General features: G+C 41.2%; 1 protein-coding gene across 2 annotated transcripts in view; it reads left to right on the top strand.

The window, feature by feature from the left end:
* The first annotated feature begins 1,826 nt into the window (after positions 1 to 1,826).
* Positions 1,827 to 23,072, top strand: part of ZDHHC9 (zinc finger DHHC-type palmitoyltransferase 9) — a 31,921-nt gene continuing 10,675 nt past the window's right edge. The window contains exons 1-5 of one of the 2 annotated variants that reach the window (XM_011279472.4): positions 1,827 to 2,030; positions 2,376 to 2,443; positions 3,625 to 3,926; positions 13,763 to 13,923; positions 18,495 to 18,653. In XM_011279472.4, coding sequence (XP_011277774.1) covers positions 3,760 to 3,926; positions 13,763 to 13,923; positions 18,495 to 18,653 — 487 coding nt within the window. In that variant the 5' untranslated portion in view covers positions 1,827 to 2,030; positions 2,376 to 2,443; positions 3,625 to 3,759. The remainder of the gene's footprint in view (positions 2,031 to 2,375; positions 2,444 to 3,624; positions 3,927 to 13,762; positions 13,924 to 18,494; positions 18,654 to 23,072) is intronic. The other variant, XM_011279473.4, reaches the window with a different exon arrangement.

Raw genomic sequence — 23,072 nt, 5'->3', positions numbered from 1 at the left:
CAGATTGTAATAAAAGAAGCCTGACCTACACAGCCACTTAATCCCAGAGGGATGTGACCCACAGCAGGGAGGGGCAGAGCCCAGGAATGCACTGCTGTAACACATCAATTACAGGACTCCCTGGGCTTCACCTGCACCTGAGATATGGACAAAGTATGTTTGGAAGCTGCAGAGATTTATTTTTGACTGCTCCACAGTCAGGGGGATGGCAGCTGGGATACACATGCTATCCCTAAGGGCATCTAGTGGGTACAGGCTTGGGAATCCAGGGGTCTGATGGGGCCGAGGGAAGTTCCTCTCCCTTTGATAGCCAAGTGTATGCAACACCAGCACCTTCCAGGAATCAAAGGGGAGAATGGGAGGCAATTATAGTGATCATACACTTTAGAGGGAATAAAGCAGTGATTATAATCAGCATGAATGCTAAGGAACAATAGAAGCTTTATAAAGATATACTTTACCCTACAAATTAATTATAACACATCTCTCTCATAAGAGAATTACCTAGTGATTTTTTAATCCTTCTAAATTTTTGATTGAAGGGTGGTGCCATGAAAGTGTCAAATGTAATTATCATTAGATAGCTTTTTTTTCCCTTCATATGATGTGGGACCCAAATACTGTAAAGGAGAATTAGTTCCTGACCATGTACATGGTCCTTCAACTAACACACCAAAACTCTGCCTTGGGAAGAGCTTTGGCAGTTTCCTGTGTACTAATTGCAAATACTCTCACCGTAGAGAAACTTTATTCAAGCTCAGGAAAATGGGTAGCAATCTAGGCATTGTCCCCAACAGTGTGACATGTAAGGAGAGGTCACCTTCAGCTCTTTGTCATATTTCCTCTTATATTTGGAAGCCAAGAGCCATACTAGTGAAAACAGACTTAATGCCTTTTAAAGTCCTCTGTAATAATATTAATTCCCTGGTTCTCAACTGTTTTCCCCACTCCAATCTCGAACTTCTAAAGGATGCGACTCACTCAGATCAGTAGCAGTGGCTCATTGTGGCAGTAACTGCAGAGGTGAGAGTGGCAGAAGGAAAAAAATCAATGTGGTTGGTGGGTGGGGATTCTGCCTTGGATCCCCGCCCTCCTCAATTATCATAAGCTTTCCAAAACGAACAGTAATTGACAACCTTCTTGGCAATGTTACTTCATTACCTACCTGGAAGAATTTAAGTCCTGTCAGTAGAGTTTTTCTAACTTCGTCAATTATTTGTTTTCGGTACTGCAAAATGATTCTATGTTCCTGGAGACAGGTGTCCCTTTCAAGTTCCTTTTTATGTGTGTTTTCTTCCAAAAGCCAGGGTGCTGGGACAGAGGTGAAGTCCCTAACTACTGAATGGGACTTGGGAGGCAGAGGACTTGTCTTTATGCTAAAAACGAGTAAAATCCCGGGTCGCGGTTGATTTCATGCAAATAGGGCCGAAGAGGCCCAGGGCGGACCTAGTATGAGCCCTGGGTGAGCCCGAGTGAGCACCCGGATCTGTGAGCCAGTGTTGCTTCAGCGTCTCGCCGTGTGTGTGAGAAGAGGCTGGTACCCCTGTCTCTCCTTGTCTCATCAGCAATACCTTTCACCTCCGTGTCTGCGTAACTATATCAGTAGAAAGCGACGCTTCTCACATTGGCTCTCGGACCCCAAAGGGAGGCTGGCAGTGGCTTGGCAGGTGGGCACGAAGCCGGGAGATGGGTGGGGGAACGGGGCGGAGGCAGCGTCGAGTGGCGTTCGGGGCAGCCAATGGTAGTTCGGGGCAGGGGTGGCAGGGGCGGAGGCGCCGAGGCCGAGCAGCCAATGGGAGGCGAGCAACTACTGGAACGACCTGGTGACGTGAGGAGCGTTCCATTCGGCCAGCGGTGGGCGGTTGCCACAGCTGGTTTAGGGCCCCGACCGTTGGGGCCCCTTGTCAGGAGGAGGCAGCCTCGGGGCTGGGGAGGAGAAGTCGCTGCCACCTCTGGCGGCTGAAGCGGTCCCCTGGGACAGTCCACTTCCTGCCCTCAGTTCCCCGCCGAGTTCGGTCTCCAGGGTTCAGGTAACGAGGGGTGGGGGTTGGGGTCTCCTGGGCTCGGCCGCATGGTGGGCTAACAGCCCCTCCGCTGTACCCAGCCGCGCGGACGTTGGCACTGGCCTTCTCAGCTGGGCAGCCGCCGAGCCCCTGACCGCGGCTGACTACACGTGGCGGGGCGTGTGTGAGTGTGTATGAGCGTGGGGAGGTGGCGCGCGTCCCAACCTGCCTGGGGCGGTGGTCCGCTGCGTGGCGGAGGCAGGGCTGGCCTCCCGAGGCCGCGCCCGCCGCCCGCCCGGGCCTCGGGCCTCGGGCCCCAGGCTGGTGGGCCGGTCGCTGGCTCTCGACGGATTTTGATCTTTGTTCTCCCAGGCCCGGCTCCCCTTCCTGGTCTCCCTTCTCCCGCTGGGCCGGTTTATCTGGAGGAGATTGTTTTCCAGGTTAGTTTTACACAAAGGAAGTGTTCTCTGCCCCTCTGGTGCTCCCTCCCCTTTGCCAAGGCTTCTTGCTTTCTCATTTCCCTGCTCATCTCCTAGTCTCTATTTGGACCCTTGTCCTCTCCAGCCCGTAATGATTTCGGGTTGGTTGTTTCTCATCAGTCAGGCTGGCTGCAGGTTTCCACCTCATTCTTGCCAGCGTGGGGCATGTGGTGTCAGTAAATAGAGGCCACAGCACCACACCTGAGAAGAGAAGGGTGGCAGTGGCTGAGAAAGCCTGGGCCTGGGGGTTCAGGATCACCAAGTGGTGATGGTACTTATGGAATGTCCCAGAAAGCAAGCACCTTTATGACTTTTCCTAGCTGCTGACATGTCCACCCACCCCACCCCCAACCATTCCAGAACTCTCCTGCTTAAGTCAGCCTTTCACCTACAGGTCTGTGATGTGGTTTCATTAAGATTCCCACATATGTTAGGCTAGACTAGCAAGATTGGTTCATTTCCCAGACTCAGGAAGTTACAGAGGGTTTGATTAGGGGAAATCTGTTTTGAGTAAATACAACCTGGATATGTGTACAGAGTGTCCAGAACCTCCTAGCCCTGCCAGAGGGTGACTTGTTCCCTGGTGTGATTCATATTTGAGTGGCTAATTAAAGAAAGAAGGTGAATGGAGGAGGGGAGGGAATGGCTCCTTAAGGATGGAAACTCTACCATTATTTTGAGTCTTCTTACTGATGATTATAGAACACTGTGGTACAGTGGAAAGTGCTCTGGCCTGAAAGTCAGCAGACATGTTTTCTTGGCTTAGCTTTGCGGCTGTGTGACCCTGGACAAGTGATTTCCTCTCTTTGGTCTTTACTTGTTTCCAAAACAAAGTAATTGGGGCTATCGCCCTAAAAATCCTTTCTAGTTCCAAGGTTCTATGATGATAAAATCATCAGTATTATATTGGAAATATAGGGATTATTAAATCCATAGTAAGAAGACATGGTAACCCCCTTCTTTTTTGAGAACATTTAGCCTTTTCTCCTTTTAGAGGATACACACAGATTGGAAATAAACTTTTCCCACTTCCCTACCACTACCCCTTTAGGCAGTGCTCATTTTTCCACCTCTGGTAAAGGAGGGTTGAACTGCATTTTCTTGTTCCTGCCTCATATTTTTCTTTTTGTGCTTTCTCTTAGGGCTACAAATTGGACTTTTGATGATGTTTGACCCCGCGGCAGCAATAGCAGGCATCGTGATTTCAAAGCTGGGCTCAGCTTCTCTTTCTTCTCTCTTGTAATCACAAAGCCCGTTTTGGACCAGGAATTCCAATCATGTCTGTGATGGTGGTGAGAAAGAAGGTGACACGGAAATGGGAGAAACTCCCAGGCAGGAACACCTTCTGCTGTGATGGTCGAGTCATGATGGCCCGGCAAAAGGGCATCTTCTATTTGACCCTTTTCCTCATCTTGGGGACATGTACACTCTTCTTCGCCTTCGAGTGAGTTTCTATTGAGTAGACTTGCCTGATTATAGTCACTTTGAGTCCAGGGGAAGAACCTTCTTTCTGGAGAGTTTGTGGATGGTCCTTGGATACCACTATCCTCTTGAGTAATGTCTATAGATTATGCTAACTGAGTTCATTTCCTTGTGCTTGTAACAGGGTATGTGCTTCATTAAAAACCCAAGACCTTTGATACCAATTTTGTAGCACAGATTTGGGGCTACCCCTGGCACACTTGGGAAATAAAGGCATTTGTCTTTGTTACTCACCTCTCCTTTTCACTGGTCTCCTTAGGAGTTTAGTGACAGACTCCATCTTCCCCATCCCTCTTGGGCCTAGGGGCAGCCCTCATGGTCATAACTCTATACCACAAAACTCACCTATTCTGTTATTCTGGGTCACCTCTCCTAGCTATTAAATTGAAAAGCCAACTGAACTGGGAACTTACAGATTGGTTCCAGCCTCAGCTGCATGTGTGGCACATATGTGCTTTTTAAATGTGAGTTTCACTCTAGATCACTCAGCATAAACAACTCTGTATTCTGTGTGTGTCTGATACCAGCTTTGGAGTTGTTTTTTTCTTTGATATAATAGCTAGTACTAGAGCCACCATTTGAAGCTTGTATAGGTCACTGCTCTAGGGAGGTGACCAGTTGGATTCTAGGGTACTGTGGCTTGACTACTGGGTATGCTGAGAATGCTGTACGCTCTAGGGATGGGAACAATGCTAATTGCTTTGGGATTATTATGAGGAGGGCCTTGAGGAGCCAAGAGGTGTGTGTGTAGACTGTGAGCCACCCCTGATATGAGTCTGCTATAGTTCATGCACTACCATGACCCCGGGGGCTCCTAGGCTGGGGTGTGGCTGTGGCAGGGAGGAGGGGGCCCCCTTGGCTAGCCTTTGTGGGTAATCAAAATGAGCTCTGATCTCTTGGAGCTCATTTTTGTCCTTCTGTAAGGGCTCCAGGCTTTCCCAGTGCATCAAGAGTGATTTTTCAGGCTGTTTTGCCAGACTTTTTGATGGTTGCAGCTGGCTTGAGCAACAGTGGCAGGGGTGGGGGGAAGTTTATAACAGGGCTAGAAAAGGAAGGTCAGAGAAGGTCTTTGTCAAAGGCTCTTTTGCTTCTGACTTTGTGAAGTATTTGGCGAAGTCAGTCAGGTTGGAGATGGCTTCTTAGTTGCTTTCCCAGTCTTAGGTTTACGGTGGCGTGTGTATATGTGTGTACTTGTGTGTGGTATAAGTGAGCATGTGCAATCAGGCAGGCATACGTGTAACACTAATAAAATGCTGTCCCCTCTCACCCTTCTCTCCAAAAAGAAATATTTTTTTGCTTTATTCTTTCCTTGCTTCTTTTTGGAAGTGCAGAGCTGAACTCTGATTTCTATCATTCTCCCTCTCTTTCAGTCCTTACCCTGCTGAATCACTAGCTCTTTTTGCCGCCACTCCCCTCCATCTTAGAGTTAAATTTGTGAGGTTGGAACTATTTAAAATAGAGATGAGATTTGTTTCTATGCCCTGAGTGAGCTGGTAATTCTGGGCCCAGAAAACCTCTGGTTTGACTGTCCAGGGGAATTGGGAATTTGGAGCTATTGGCGTTTGGCCTTTTTTTGTATCTGGGAGCCAGACAGAGTCTGATTTGGATCTGTCCCACTTAGGCCCCAAAGGCCTTTGAACAAAACCGCCTGTGGGATGAAGCTTATAATTAGCTAAGTTACTGTTTGACAGAGGCAGGTTAAGTTTTCTACCAAGACGACTTTTTTCCCCAAGTTATTTCTTGTGCTTTGCCCTCAAATATGAAGGGTGAGGTTGTTTATAAACTGCCTTGAGTTACAGCTGTCTGTATGATAGAGTAAATATTTTTTAGTGTAAGGCTGGGGGAGGGAGAAGTGGGGGAAGGAGAAGGAAGTAAACGTGTTAGCTAAGGAGTGGAATGGGGAAGCATAAGTCTGACCAAAGGGGAGAGGACCCTGGCAATGAATCATTTTTACTGAGAGTGGTTGAATCTGTTTGCGTGCATGTGTGTGTGTGTGTGTGTGTGTGTGTGTGTGTGTGTGTCCATGTGTGTCTGTCACGTATAGACATACAGACACTCTAGGTGGTGGTTGCTTTATGCCTAGCTGATGACAGGCTGTACAAAGGACACCAGCCTGCCTCTGAAGAATGAAATCTTTTTCTGGTTGACTGTTTCCTTTGGAGTATATAATTCACTACCAATCACACAGTGGGGGATGGGATTTGGGGGACAGGATACGGGCCCCTTAGTTAGTATTAGAACATAGGGAGACTTCAGGAAATCAGCTGATCCAGTCCCCTGCCTTCAGGCTGGTGAGGGTGTCTGAACTACCAGTGAAGAGGGCTGTCTATTTTCGTCCCTAAATTGTCTAGGAGCATAGATTCCACATCCTCTTACTGTTGCATTTTTGCCTTGGGGAAGTCTAGATCTTGCCGCACATCTGGACCTGCATTTTAGTAGTGGGGTCTCGCTTGCAGCAGGTGCTTAGGAACAAGCGCAAGTTGATTTATAGCTGCCCATGGCACAGCCCTGGGTTGGCCAGATGGCTTGAGAAATCTGGTCAGGCATGTGGGCACCCCTTGATGAAAAACATGCAGTATTAGTGGTGCCAGTGGATATCTTTTTATTTTTGGATTTTGCCTTTATATGTTTAGACTTCTCAAAGGAGGGGCCTGTAATTTTCATTGGACAGACAGTAGGCTGAATACATAAAATGAATAAAGGTTGTCCATCTAGGAGCTAGTTAGCTCTGTGTTGTTATAAGTGTTTCCAAAGATACTGGGTAGCCACCTCTAAGGGCTGCTGTCACAAAGTGGATTCCTGCCTGGAATGGGAAATTGGACTACATTATCACTGAGCCTCTTGCAACTCTGAGAGTCTGAAATTCTGCATAACTGTTGTGTTTGTCTGGAAGATTCAAATACACACAAAAAGGAAAGGATAGATTACCAGTAGGTAGCTGTATTTAAATACATTTACATATTTAAATGTAATTGTATCTATGGTAAAAGTATTGACTTTAAAAGCAGAGTGAAAATTGTGCAGTGCTTAAGAAAAGGATTTCTTAATTTATCTTTAGGGGGAGGCATTTAGGAAATGTGTGTGTATATGCCAGTTTCAGCTTTGACCACATGAGCCATTCTCAGTCTTTTCTGGCCAAACCCTGTCCAGCTTGTGTAAACATGTAGCCACCAGCTTGGCTGGTAATGTCAGGACATTATAGCAGAATGACACTGACAACTGTGAGGTGTCCAGCCACTCAAAGACTATTGTAGTAGGTAGTCAAATTCAACTTCCTGATAAAGCTAGGGGGAAGGACCAAGTGCACTGTTATCTGGAATTGGCTTCCTAGCTATCTCTTTTAACTTTGTGACCAGATCACTGGTGGGGTCAAGGTACCCAGACTTCTCTTGTGGCAAGAATGACTATGTGACTTTTGACACCTGAAGTAGAAGCAGTTTGCTGCTATGATCAGTGTTTATGCCTCATTGTGCTGTATGTAGAGGAAATTGTATCAAGGCACTATCAAACCCTGTTGGACTGACACACATAGTTGCTTCTGATGTACAGAGGAGTCATTGAATTGGATGAACTGAAAAAAGCTTTGTAACGCTGCTCAGTAATTGACCCACTTCTAGCCTATCCAAATTCTACCGCTCTTTCAAGTCCCTTCTTGAGTTTTCCTTCATGAAACCTTTCTAATAATTCCTGCATTTGTAGGACTAATCATACATACTGCTCATTTAACACATAATCTTATGACATTTCTTAGATTTCTAAATTCTATGATTATTGCACTTTGAGCTCTTTCAATGTCAGGGACTATCTCCTATGTCTATGTAGCCCCCACAGTGCCCTCTGCCAGGGCTTACGTAGCATAGATGGTCAGTAAATGTTACTGAATTAATAACACATTCTGGATACACTTTAAATGTCTTGACTCACATAATCATAGAATGGTAGAACTGGAAGGGGCCTTGGAGACTATCTCCATCCTTTTGCAGGTGAGGAAACCAGGCCCACATAAGAGGTTACTTTACCAAGATCAGCTGGACAACCAATACCTCTGTATGACACACTACCTTTCATCTCATTGTAACCTTTTGAATATGGAATCCAGAAGACATTCAGGTTTACTAAATTGTGCATATTGCCAAGTGCTAGACCAGCATATTCTGGGTTCTTGCTAGCTAGTGATTATGTTACCTAGTGGCATCTAGGTTATTTGGGCCTCCCCAGCTATGCTCCTAGGAAATGAAGGTATCTTTGTAGAAAACTGGTAGCATCCTGGCATGGCATTCTGGTAGCCTTGCAGGAACAGGGAAGTCCATCTCTAAGTGTGAACCTAGAAAGTAAGCTTTGTGAGTTATGAGGGGTCATTACCTCTGTGACCACTCAGAGTCCTTGCTGCCTGAATGAGGGTGGCTTGGAGAAAAATTAAGCAATATGTGCTCCCTACCTCATTACCATGTGGGTGATCCTGATGAAAGGGGCATCATGTCCCTGCAGACAGAGGAAAGAAAAATGGTCATCTGACAACACAAAGTTGCCAGGTTTGAGGAGATACAGAGCTATGTAGACAAAAGCCAAACTGACCTGGCAGAATATTTGTGCCTATAGTGACAAGATCCAGGTTCCTGAAGTTACTTAGATGAGATTGGAAAGGGGGAAATGTGACTTTATCATGATCTCTAACCAAGAGAACATTCTCCAGAAAATTTTTCTTTGCAGGTTCTATCTTGTGCTTTACCTAGCCCAAGATTATGTATATGACTTGGCCAACCAAATGATAGTTTTAGAACATCATAGTTGTCTCTCTGATACCAATCTGTTATAGTACTTGGCTAAGTTCAACTTCCTGATAAAGCACACTCCCTGCAGAAGGGTTGAGTTATGTCTTCTGAACAGTATGCTTTCCTTTCTTTGCAGTTCCATCATTCAGAATTTATCTGTGTATATTCAGTCTCTACTACTTTTTGTGATAATGAGTTTTACACTGTCAATCTCTATCGAATGCATCTCCCATCTTTTGAGAATGAGTTTTAACTGAGTATAGTGATTTTCTATTTTGGGAAAAGCAAGCACAAAGAACAGGGATGTCCCCCAGCATGCCGACATCAGTTGAGATGTTTATTGAAGGAGAGAAGAGACCTTCTAAATCTTCCTCAGAGATGCCTGCTAGTATTGTGTTTAAGAACAAAGGAAGCACCTTATTCATTTTGCAATAGCAAGAAGCTAGTGAATTCAGTGTAATTAGGGGTATGTTTCTGGAATGGAGCAATGAGAAGACAAGAACCTTATGATGATGATTAGGTAAGGGCAGTTTAACTAATGGAGGGCCTTGGAATACTGGCCTGTGGGGTTTGGGGATTAATAAAGAGTGGGGAATTGTTCTAAATTTTTAGGCAGGGGTATATTGAAATTTTTTATTTGTTATATTTGAAATTTGTTACTTTTGGTATAACTGAAATGTGAAATTTGCTATTATAACAGATTTAGCAACTACTTAGCAGGCTTGCCTGGCTACAGATTTTGGCCCTCTTCAGTGAGAGGATGGTTCATTGCCTCAAAATTGAAAATGTCCCTGTTTGGTTAATTTTCCCCATTGCTACTGGAACAAGACAGGGTATACATCTTCCCTTGACCTTCACATAGCAGTCAGGGGCTGATTTTCAATTATGTTTTTAGTGTCTAAGGAAACTTTTTCCCTATCAGCAGACTCTGAAGTGTCATCAGAAGACCCTTGAGTCAGTCTTATAGGTGGTTCTATATGTTTACTATGCTTTAGAGGTAAGTAGTATGTAAAAGGACAGACAACGACCCATATCAGTGAGAACTTATAGCAAAGGCTTATTGCCATTATGTGGGGCTAAGGGCCATCATGGGGCTCTAATCCTTGGGCCCTTTCTGCTGTTCCAAGCTGTGCTTAAATCCACCCTTAATGGCTGCTATGGGAGCAGTTTTAAGCAGCCACCAGCTTCCCAAGAGAGCTCTTCTCTGACCACTTATAGTCCTTAGGGTATGAATCACCATCCTAACCCTTGATTACTGGTCTTATCTTATTCTGTAGCTGTTTCATATGTTAGTTATGTTTTCCCTAACAATATTAACTCCCATTTTCTCTTGTTCTTCATTTGTTAGGCCCATAAATACTTGTTGGCACTGAGCTTTTGGGGAGACTTAGAGGTAGAGTATTGTATAGAACACCAATCCACACTCCCAGTCTATGAGGCAGAGCCCTGCTATGGAATCTGGTTTCTTACAGGTTCCACTTATGAATCTCTTTTGAGTTTTTTCACATCAGTTGAAGTCTGTGTCATTATCATTGTCCCTCCAATGAACTACCGTGCTGGGGATGGGGGATGGGACATGACACACCAGCCCAGCCTGGCACTGCTGGTTACTGCTAGACAGTACCACCATGTGGCCCATGGGACATGTGGAAGTCCAGTCATTTAGCCTAGCTATGGAAGCCTGAGGCCAATCAAGAAGTTGGTAGAAGATGGCTTAAAATAATGATATCTCTTCAGGTGGAATAAATCAAGACTTAGTGGGGACATGGTAGCATTTATAAAATTTACAAGGGAGAAAAGCAACCACTAAACCCTCTAGAAGGGGGAAATTCTCTTGGCACTTTGAAGACAAAAGAGAGTTCTGTTTCAAGAAGTGTATGGATATCATTATTCCAAGAAGTAATATGAATGGAAAGTACTAGGGGGTTTCAGAAACAGCCTATATTTGTGGATGACAGATCCCATCTTTCACTAAGACAAATTACTGATTTAGGATACTCCTGACTTTTCAGATCAATATTGGGAATTACCACCAAATCTACACATACCCTATTCCTGTCAGAGACAGGCCTGTAGCTTACTGCAATTATGGTATTAACCTATGTGGATATTTTTGATCATAACTGCTAAAGACAGACATGACATATTATAGTTTACAGTAGTCTTAGCCACTGGCTCTCTTAGTTTCCTCTTACTTGGAGTGGAAAGGCCTGTTGGTTCCACATCTGCCTTCTCAGCCACACCCACTCACTAGTGACAACTGGCTGCCAGTAGCCTCATCTCTGGAGAACAATACAATGGGCCTATTGTGTACTTGTTGACACACAGAGTGGATTGTTTTAGCAGGTGCAGAAGATAGTCCATGTGGAGATTACAGAGACCTTTATCCTTGACGGCGTAGCATAATTCAAATCTAAGTTGTTCTTTGTCTGGTTGACAAGCAGGTGTTGGAATGGGACTTAGTTAATCTCAGGTCCTTTGTGCATGGGGTTAACATTGTGTGCGTGTGTGTGTGTGTGTGAGAGAGAGATGTATATATATTTTCTATCTTTATTTGGTATTCTTTTTTTTTTATTTGAGAGAAGGAGAGACAGAAAGAGAAAGGGAGAGTGTGGTGGAGAGGTGCAGACAGAGAGAGAGGATCTCAAGCAGACTTCACACTCAGTGCAGAGCCCAACATAGGGCTCAGTCCCATGACCCTGGGATCATGACCTGAATCAAAATCAAGAGTTAGACACTCAAGCAACTGAGCTACCCAGGCGCCCCTTTTTCCTCTCTATTTTTTTTCCTGTAATAAGACAATTTAAAAGCCCTTTGGTGGCTGATTGGATGGCTCTGATTTTTGTAAGTCTATTTATTGGATGCTGTACACCCAGAGCAGTTTGAGTCCTAGAGACATTACTTGTTTTCAAGAGTGATCTTAGAAATGGGCAGTGATTAGAAAGATGGCTGTTTTCTGTTAGTGTGGTAATTTTACTTGGCTTGCTTGTGAAACAGTCTTGTATTTCTCTTGTGTCCTTTGGGTCCCTGGTAGGTGGAGGTGACTTTTGTTTCTGAATTCACTTCTTGATTATCTGTAATACTGAAGGTGAAACAATAGAAAAGAGGGTAATCCACAAGGTAGTGATATGCAGGGGCTTTAATTACTCTGTACTAAGTCAGATCCTTCAGTTCTTCAAATTTTGTCCCCTACCCTTAGCTTTTAGAAGGGAGTAAGTCATACAAAAGCAGACTAAGACCAAGGATTTTGTTAAAAAACAATAAGCAGGCAAACAAAAAGCCACAAACATCATTTTGCAAGTTTACTACATATGTTCACCTTTATGACAAAGCGCTCAGCCTAATATTATAGTTGACTTGCACCCTTCATGCAGTTGTGTGTGTGGTGGGGAGGCAAGGGGAGGATCTCATGGGGACTGTTCCAAAACTACAGCGAATGTATAACCCCGGGGTTAAATGTTTGCTCTGAATGGACAGCAGCTTGCTTAATCCCCATGCCGATGAGGTAAGCCTTTTTCCTTAGCGTACTTTTTCTGCTCTCCCTCTGGTCCTTGCTCATCCACTTATAGTCTGCCTCTAAGAGAAGATCTCTGTGTTGAATGAAAAAATGTCCCCCAGGAGGAAGAGAATAAAAATAGGTCAGTGATAACTCTCATCGCATATTCCTATTTATTTGGTTTGAAATTCAGTTGAATGTGACAAGTATTTGTTGGTAGCTTCTTTGTTCCTGTACTTGCATTAAGCTCTGGGAGATAAAGAAGCATGATGGTAATTGTTAACAGCTGGCATTTACTTAAAGTTTACTATGTGTCAGGTACAGTTCTAAGTACTTTATTTATATTCATGCATTTGATCCACAAAATGACCCTATGTAGTGCTATTATTATCCTCATTTCACAGATAAGGAGACTGAAGTTAATTAAGTCACCCAGCTAGGAGCTGGTAGAACCACAATTCAACCCCAAATGTTCCCACTCCAAAAAAGACAAGGTTCTTGCTCTTATGAAGTCCAGCTGGGGGAGATGAGGTCAACATAGTGAAAAACAGCTAGGAAACAATACAAGGCTCTGGCAATGAGGATGACAGCGGTAGAGAAGGGAGAGATTAGTGCAGCTTAGGATAGGCCTTTCAGAGGAGGCAAGACCTCTCTAAGACCTCTCTCTATCAAATCTACCTTGTGGATTTAGTGTGAGAATTGAATGAGATGGTGCATATAAAGGGCTTAGTGCAATGCCTGGCATATGGTGAATGCTCAGTAAATTGTGATGATGACAATGATGGCATTGATGTCTCTGGGACCTGAAAGATGAGTAGAGCTGGGATATCCAGAGAGGAAGAGGGGTAGTCTTCCAGATGAATTATGAGGAAAGGGGGAGGAAACATTATGTTGAGAAGGGGTGCTAGGAGATTTTCCTTGCCTAACGTCAGTAGGCACCTACTAGCAGAGCTCATTGAGGAGAGAAAAGAATGGATGTTTCAAAGTCAGTCAGCAGCCCAGAAACTTTTCATTGGCTTTGAAGCATGCCAGACCTACCCTCTGTCTGACACTGGGACCCTGCTTCATAAATGGTCCTCATCTTTTCTTCCTCCTCCTTGAGCTCAGGCCTAATGCTAGATGAGTGTTTTTGAAAAGATCTACACATTCCCAGAGTAAGAGCAACCTGTGGTAATTACAAGTCCAGGCTCAGTTGCTTCCCTGACCTTAATAGGTGTGAGCCTTTCATGAGGCACAGAGGAAATGGGGTTTTCAGCAGGCCAAAAGGAGGGACTGGACTTGGTGATAGGAGAAGTCCCTTGAGACTGTCTTCTCTAGGTTATAGGTCCACCAATCAAATAATTGTTGACTTCCTATTATGTGCAGAACCGTATATAAGGAGTTATGGGTAATTCAAGAGAAGAAAAAACATGGTCCCTTCCCTCAAGGTACTGCCGATTTTCTTGTGGAGACCCGATCAACATGCTGGTAACAATTTGAGGTCAATACAGGGTAGGTATAACTAAATGTTCAATTGGCTGCTTTCTTCAGATGCCGCTACCTGGCTGTCCAGCTGTCTCCTGCCATCCCTGTGTTTGCTGCCATGCTCTTCCTTTTCTCCATGGCTACACTGTTGAGGACCAGCTTCAGTGACCCTGGAGTGATCCCGCGGGCCCTACCAGATGAAGCAGCTTTCATAGAAATGGAGATAGGTGAGTTTTCTAACCAGCTGGCATGATGCTGTGCAGTGGGTGACTTTAATCACTAAGGGAATAGAATCATGTAGTTGCAGATTAAGAATCACTTCTAGCCTTTTCCCTGTAAGAAACTGAATCTGAGATCATGACCACCCTATGAATTTGGTAAGGCAGATTTAGCAAGATTTGAAAACCATATGCTTCATACTTCCTTGTGTTGGGTTGCATTTCGGGAGGGGTTTGTTACCAAGGTCCTGCTGCACTGTTCGCAAGAGGTTGGCCTTTTTTACTTTTGAAGGGTCATCAATGCATTCGATTTTTTTGATGAAAGCTATAAGCCTTCTTTTCATAAAAAATATTCTTATATGTTTGCATATACATATAATTGTGGCTGTAATTTCAGGGACTTATAGATCTTTTGAAGCACATTCACGGGCCCCACCAAGAATTCCTGAATTAAGGGAATACACAAGATGAGAGGAGACAGCCATGGTGCCAAGAACCATTGAGAATTCTAGGAAGGTAAAGGAAGGAAATGGAAGCAGTTATAGGCTGATTACAGTGTAGTTTTCAGGTCTCTTTGGGACAGAGATAAAGTGATACAATAGCCACGGGCCAGAGTGACTCCACAAATTAAAGCTGAAGATCCCAGGGCTAGAGGAGGGAATATCCTAGGAGCTCACACTGGGAAAGAAGGCTGTGATACCAGTACTAGCAGGGACTGGGAACCCAGCAGACCCAACATCAGTGCCTCCCTAAATTGTTTGCAAGTCCAGTACCCAAGTAGCTTGAGTCAGCATCCAAGCCAGACAGAGTAGAAGAAAGGGACCCAGAAGTTGTAAGACTAAAAGCTATGCCCATGGAGCACCAATATGCTTCTAGATTTTTAGACTGTTTGTTTTTTTATTTTAATATTATTTTATTTAATTAAAAACACACAAATCTATCAGGGTTATAATAGGTATTGCATTACATTTATATTTTTTGAGAGAATCTACATTTATATAATATTATCTGCCTATCTAAGAAAATGTTGTGTTTTTATTTTCAGATTGAGTTTTATGCCCTTGGATAAAATGTTTATAGTTTTAAAGCCTGGTTTCTGTATGTCTTATATTGAGTTTATTCCTGATGTTTATATGCATGCTATTATTAACAAAATATTTTCTCCCATTTCCATTTGATGTTTTTTCTTCCAGTTTTATTGAGATATAATTGACACAACATTGTGCAAGCTTAAGGTGTAAAGTATGATGGTTTGATACTCCTAGAGTGGTTTGAAAGCTTTTGTATTCCTTTTGTTTATTTTAGCTGCATTTACCTCTAGCTTCTTGCTGAATTTCTTTTTTTTAAATTTTTTTTAATGTTTACTTATTTTTGAGAGCGCGCAAGAGAGACAGAGCATGAGCAGGGGAAAGGCAGAGAGACAGGGAGACACATGTCCGAAGCAGGCTCCAGGCTCTGACTGTCAGCACAGGGTCTGATGTGGGGCTTGAACTCACAGACTGTGAGATCATGACCTGAGCCGAAGCCAGGTGCTTAACTGACTGAGCCACCTAGGCGCCCCTGAATTTCTTTTTTAAAAATTCCATCCTGTTTTAGTTGAGCCAAGGGGACATAGGCTTGTGCACATCTGAACTACTTAGGGATGGGGAGAGGGTGGGAATGGTGGGGAGAAAGAAGAGGCCAGGTGTGTTGGTGCAGCCGGAGTTCAGGGGAGACCTGGTAAAGCTGGGGTAGTTAGGAGGAAGATAGGAGGGAGAGTTGTGTGTGCCATTTTTTCTCCATCTGGATTATTCTTTTATCATCCCATTTCCATTCACATATGGAGAAACTGAAGGTCAGGGCAGTGCCTTGACTTGTCTTTTGCATCTCACAGCAGGTGTTAGCAAGGTTAGTTCTGTTTTGCCAGATCACTGGGCCTAGAGCCCAGGTTTGAGCTGTCACATTCTGACCTCCCCTTTTAGCATGTTCTCTGTGTAGAAGATTGCATTCTTGAGTTCATACATATGTTTATGTTAGCAAGTTTTTGTCAACACTACATTCAGCCCTATGCTGGGTATGCTGTGCATGAGGGCTGGAGGATGGGCAGCAGGCGACACTGTGATTTCCTTGTATCATAGTGCCTCATGGGGAGGACAAACCATGAACTGTATCTCACAGGTGCCCTCATGTAAAGCACATGCAAAGGAATATTAAGGTGGCATGCTGGTACTTTTATCATTCTCTAATGAATAGCTATCATCCTTTTAAGACTTGTGACACACTGTTATTGTTTGATTTCACAGCATCTACCCCACTCTTCAAAAAAAGGAAAAAAATTCCATATGGTAGATATTTTTAAAATCAAAGTGAATTGAAAGATTATTCTGTTTTTAGAATTATCCTGCACATCTAGGGGGCAACAAGACAGGCATTCTCATACGCTACAGATTGATGGGTGTACAAATTGATACAATCTGCCTGGGAAGCATTTTGGCAATAAGCAGTATGGGTTTTAAGGGTTCATACCCTTTGACTCGGTAATTCCACTTCGCTTAGAGTTTAGCTAAAGGAAATAATCAGAGAGTTATACAAATTACTGCAGAAGGATTCTTAGCTCAGCATTTTTTCCTTTGTCCTTCTTTTCTTTTTTAAAAATTTATTTTCAGAGAAAAAGAGAGCGAGAGAGCATACATGCGGAGAAGGGGCAGAGAGAGAGAGAGAGAGGGAGAAAGAGAGAGAGGGAAAGAGAAATCCTAAGCAGGTTCTGTGCTGTCAGCACAGAGTCAGACATGGGGCTCAATCTTACAACTGTGAGATCATGACCTGAGCCGAAATTAAGCCCAAACTTTTTTTCTTTTTAATATGGGCCTAGCTATTTTAATGCCAGCAACTTCATATTTACTACTCAGATTTCAACATGCTTTTCTTTTTTTTCTTTCTGTTTTAGAAATTAATTTTAACACACGTATATATTCTTGGGGAAGGGAGGTGGGAACTGGGATTCCCAGTGGTGGTGATCAAAGTGGATTTAAACTTTATCTGTAATATTTTAGGTTTTTGCATGCAACATCACTTAAATAGTAAAAACTCAGAGACCACTTAAATGCGCCACTATATGGAATGGTCAAATAAATTACAGGATGTGCATATGATGGAATATTATTATATTGCCAATATTCATCTTTTTGGAAGAGAATTTAACAACCACAGAAAAACATTCACCATATAATGTTGAGTAAAAAATATAGGGTACAAAATCATATCTATATCTCAAATTTTAAAAATCATGAATGTTTATTTATCTATTAAGGAAATATATCAAAATGCATGGGTATCCTTGAGTTGAGAGACTCTCAGTGATTTTTGTTTTTTCTTATATGTATTTTCTGTTTTTTCCAAACCTTTTACAATAAGCACACATTACTCTTATTTTTAAAAGGTTGTTTTTCTGTTTCTAAGTATTACCAGTCTTTTTTCATGCATATATTTTATTTTTGCAAGATAATATCTTTTTATGGATGTTGCTTTTTAGCTTACATTTTCATTTTGCAATACATTGTGAATATTGTCCTGTGTCTTCATTCACTTGTCTACATCATTTTAGATGGTTGCATAATGTTCCATCCTGTGCATGTATCATAATTTACTTAACCAACCTCCTATTGTGACACTGAGGTTATTTTCACGTTTTCACTATTAAAAGGGACTCTGTGACAAATAATCCTTCCACCAACATCTTTTGTATATCTCTGTAATTTTGTTAAGTTCCTAGAAATAGAATTGATGGATCAAAAAATATAGACCTTTAAAGTTTTGGGAGCCACTGCTTTATTGCTTACCAGTAATATATAAAAATACCTTCTCCCCATCCTTGTCAACATTGGGTATTCTTATTCTTTTTAATATTTGTTAATATAGTAGGTAGAAACAGTATCTGTGTTGGTTTTTATGTCTTTGATTGTTAGTGAATTTGGGTATTTTCATTATATATATATTAATGTTTATTATATATAATATATAATGTATATAATATATAATATATATGGAATATATAATATATATTATATATATTAATATTTATTTATTTTTGAGATCGAGAGAGAGCGCGAGCAGGAGAAGGGCGCTCTGGAGAGAGAACGAGCAGGAGAGAGAGAGAGGGAGACACAGAATCCAAAGCAGGTCCAGGCTCTGAGCTGTCAGCACAGAGCCTGACATGGGGCTTGAACTCATGAACCATGAGATCAAGACCTGAGCCGAAGTCAGATACTTAACCGACTGAGCCACCCAGGTGCCCCTCATTTCATATATTTTTTAGCCATTTCTATTTCTTTTATGAATGCTTTTCTTTGTAATCTGCCAAAAACCCCCAAAACTTGAAGAAACCCTTTTTCACATATGCACAAAAGAATTGCATGGCATTCAGTGGAATTTGGGGGGACACTGTGATGTTGAAAGTGTCCTCTGGAATGCTAGTCTGTAGAAAACAGTGGGCCCTTAGGGCACTATTGAGTACTCACAGTGCTTTTTGAGAAGTGGTGGGACTTTTGGACTCAAATAATGGCTAGCTAGCAGTGATAGTAACTGTCTTTACTGATCTTCAGAGGCTACCAATGGTGCAGTGCCCCAGGGCCAGCGACCACCTCCTCGTATCAAGAATTTTCAGATAAACAACCAGATTGTGAAGCTGAAATACTGTTATACGTGCAAGATCTTCCGGCCACCCCGGGCCTCCCACTGCAGCATCTGTGACAACTGTGTGGGTGAGTACAACCAAAGGGGCTTTGTCTGGGGGAAAGGCTGAGTTGGAGAGGGTCAGGGTTATTTTTCTAGGGAAAAATCAATAGGGGTGGGAAGATAGATTTACATAGGAAATAAGCTAGATTTAGTTAGGAAACTTTAGATAGGAAGCAAGCTTCCGAACAAGTGAAAAAGCAACTGTACTTGTGTAGATCAAATCTTATTTTAAATATCCTCTGGTCTAAAATTTACTAAAAAAAACCTTTTTGGTAAATGGGGAAGTAAACTTTACCTGTTTTTAAAATCTGCATTTTCCTTGACTGGATTTGTTTCAAGTGGAACCCATCTTATGTAGGGGGAAGAAAACCCTAGTCCATTGGAGGGCAACTTCGGGGAAAGAAGGGATATATAAATCCTGTTCCCAAGAAGAAGAAAGTTGCTAAGATTTATTGAGATCCTACTATATAGGAGGCACTGTGCTAAGTGCTTTCCCTTTCTCTCATTTAAGACTTGTAAAACCCCATGAGGTATTATCCCCTTTTCACAGATGAGGAAATAGGTGAAGCACCTTTGTGCAGGTTCGTGTAATTAATGTGAGATGCAACTGGAACAGGTCTGATCCTAACACTGTCATTTTATCTTTCTCTGGTAATGCTGCAAGGGTGGCAGGTGTGCATAATACATGGGTCTGTGCTTCTATCTGCATATATGTGGCTTAGTTGTAAGCATTGCCTCATGTGTGCTGCACCCTGAGAAAGATCAGAAACAGGCAGTAAACATATCCATCGATAGACATATATGTGCAACTCTTTATATATATATATATATATATATATATATATATATATATACACTTCTTATATGTATACTTCATATATATATATATATATATATATATATGTAATAAGCGTACTTCTAGCATTCTTTATATATGCCATGGAATATGCCTGACTGAGTACATTGCTTTCTTCTTATTAGCCAATTCTTTAGGCAAAGGTTGGGAAGATATATCTTAATTTATATGGTAAAAATCTGTGTGTAGATAGGATTTTTATAAATTAAAACTCATTTTAAATTAGCCAGGAAACTTGATATTTCAAGAAGGTCAGATGTGAGGGTTTTGATAAATAATTCCCTCTCCTTATTAATATTCTTAAATATAAAGAACTCATACAAATTGCTTTAAAAAAAAGAGGCAGTAACATTCCAGTAGAAATATGGACAGTTTATGAAACAGGAAATGCAATTAACTAGTTAACAAGAAACAAAATTCACCCATACTAAAAATCAAAGAAATAAAAATTAAAACAGGATCTTTTAAAATCTAGAATATTAGCAAGGAAAACCTGATAATGCTTAGTCCTACCCTGGTAAGAGTGTAAATTGGAACAAAGTTTTTGGAAGACAACCTAGTGAGATTCTTAAAAGCCTTATTAAAACATGTATACCCTTTGATGCTAGTGATTCCTTTTCTAGAGACCTGTCCTAAGAAAATAATCAGGGATGTGGTAAAAGGTTTAGGTATGGAAATATTTATCTCAGGATTATTATAATGATTAAAAATTCAATAAATGTAATTGTCCACCAGTAGATAAGCAGTCAAATAAATTGTGGGACATTTTTGCAGTAGACTTATGGAAAAAGCTCATATCAGAAAGCTAAATGAAATAAAATAAGAGATAAGCTACATTTATAGTGTGATCTCAGTTGCACATTTGAAAAAATATATGTAAAGATATATGCAAGGAAATACACCAGAATGCTTAGGCTTATAGTTTATCATCTATAGGTTGTGGAATTTTGAGTGATGCTGTTTCCTTCATTTTCTTTTTTATTTTTTTCAAGTTTTCTATGATGAGCGTATATTAATTATATTATCAGAAAAAGTATAATTTAAAATGTAGTGAAAATAAATCTGTATAAATCTACAGTTTCCAATATTTTTATGGCAAGTTTGCTTAAAGTGAGGCTATATCTGTAATTCTTGATTCAGGTATTACCCTAACCACTTGGGTGTGTCTTCTCTACATCTTCTTTTTCTCTTCTGAAAAGATATATTGTAGCCCTTTAGTCAGGAGATGTACCATTCTTACTACTTGTGTGTGTCTTCTCTACATCTTTTTCTTTTCTGAAAAGATATATTGTAGCCCTTTAATCAGGAGGTGTACCATTCTTTTTAATTTTTATTTATTTATTTACTTATTTTAACATTTATTTATTATTGAGAGACAGAGAGACACAGAGCATGAGCAGGGGAGGGATAGAGAGAGGGGGAGGGGTAGAGAGAGGGAGAGACACAGAATCTGAACTAGGCTCCAGGCTCTGAGCTGTCAGCACACAGCCCGACGCGGGGCTCAAACTCGCAAACTATGAGATCATGACCTGAGCTGAAGTCGGTTGCTTAACCAACTGAGCCACCCAGGCGCCCCAGGAGGTGTACCATTCTTGCAGTCTTTGTTTTGACCCGTGCATAGCTTATTGCTTTTTTAAAATGATGTATTTTATTCTTTGTGTGTTTTTCATTAAAGTAATCCATGTTCATTGTACAAAATATGGGGAGTACAGAAAGTATAAATAAAACTTAATCCCAAATTTACTCTCCATTTTGCTGTATCTCCTTCCAGTGCCACTTATTTAGATCTTATATAGATCACACATGATAAAGTTTTTAATCCTGCCTTTGTCACTTAACATTATATCCTGAGTATTTTTCCAGATCTTTAATAAATGTGTTTTGAATATATTATTTTAATGACTGCATAATCCATCATATGGCTACATTCTAGTTTATTTTTAAAATTTTCAATATTCTAGTTTATTTAAGCAGTTTCCTATAATTAAATATTATTTACTATTCCATTTTATTCATTATTATTGCACTGCAATCAAAATGATTAAATTTCAGGATGTGGAGAAATTACAACCTTCATACAATGCTGGTGGGAATATGAAATGACATAGCCACTGTGAAAAACAGTTTGGCAGTTCCTCAAAAAGTTAAACATAGAATTAAAATTATCATATGACCCAACAATTCCACCCCTTGTGTGTGTGTGTGTGTGTGTGTGTGTGTGTGTGTACATATATATACATACCTAAATTAGCCTGTTCAGGCTACCATAGCAAAATACAACAGACTGGGTAGCTTAAACAACAGAAATTTATTTTTTCACAGTTCTGCAGGTTAGAAGTTCAAGATCAGGGTGCAGGCAGGATTGATTTCTGGTGAGGTCTCTCTGTCTGGCTTGCAGTTGGGCCACCTTCTTGCTGTGTTCATGTGGCCTTTTTCTATGTTCATGCACTCCTGCTGTCTCATCTTCTTATAAGGATACCAATCTTACAGGATTAGGGCCCTAAGCTTATGACATTTAACCTTAGTTACCTCCTTAGAAGCCGTGTTTCTAAATACAGTCACATTGGGGGTTAGGGCTTCAACATATGAATTTTGGGGGGACACAATTCTGTCCATATCAATACCAAAAAGAGTTGAAAATACTCAAACATTTTTGTACATCAGTGAGCATGATAGCATTGTTTACAGAAGCCAAAGGTTGGAAACAACCCAAGTGTCCATCAATAAATGAATGGATAAACAAAATGTGGTATATCCATACAATGGAATATTATTCAGCCATAATGAGGAAGAAAGTGCTGATACATATTACAGTGTGGGTGAATCTTGAAAACATTATGCTAAAGTGAAAGAAGCTAGACAGAAAAGCCAAATATTGTATGATTCCACTAATATGAAATATGTAGAATAGACATAGAGATAGAAAGATTAGAAGTTACCAGGGACTGGGGGAAGGGGAAAACGGAGAATTACTCTTTAATGCATACAGAGTTTCTCTTTGGGGGTGATGAAAATATTTGGAAATAGGTAGTGGTGATGATTGCACAACATCGTGAATGTAGTAATTGCCACTAAGTTGTACACTTAGAATGAATAAATTGGCAAAATGCATGCTTTATATTTTACCACAATAAAAAATAGTAATAAAAAATTGCTAAACTTAAATTTCTGTGCATATCTCTATTTCCTTAAGAGAAATTACTAAAAGTGAATTTATTTTGCCAAAGCGGTGTTAGCCTTATTAAGGCTGTTGACACATACTGCCAAATTGCTTTTCAGAAAGCTTCTCTCAATTTATACTCCCACAAAGAGTATATTAGTGTCCATTCCATGCTATTCTCACCAGCACTGGATGTTATTTTTATATTCTTATTTCAATAAGCAAAAATTGTCTTATTGTTGTATTAGTATTGCACTGAATCATTAGTGAATCTGAAAACATTTAAATATATGTTTATGTGGTATTTGTTAACTGTCTCTTTGTGCCCTTTGACTATTTTCTTAAAGGAGTATTTTTATTTTGTTATTGATTTGTAAGGACTTCTCATATACTAACATACTAAATTTACATACATTCCCATTGGTTTTT

This window comes from Felis catus, chromosome X, assembly GCF_018350175.1.
Source record: "Felis catus isolate Fca126 chromosome X, F.catus_Fca126_mat1.0, whole genome shotgun sequence".
NCBI lineage: Eukaryota > Metazoa > Chordata > Mammalia > Carnivora > Felidae > Felis > Felis catus.
This window is presented reverse-complemented; position numbering and strand designations above follow the sequence as displayed.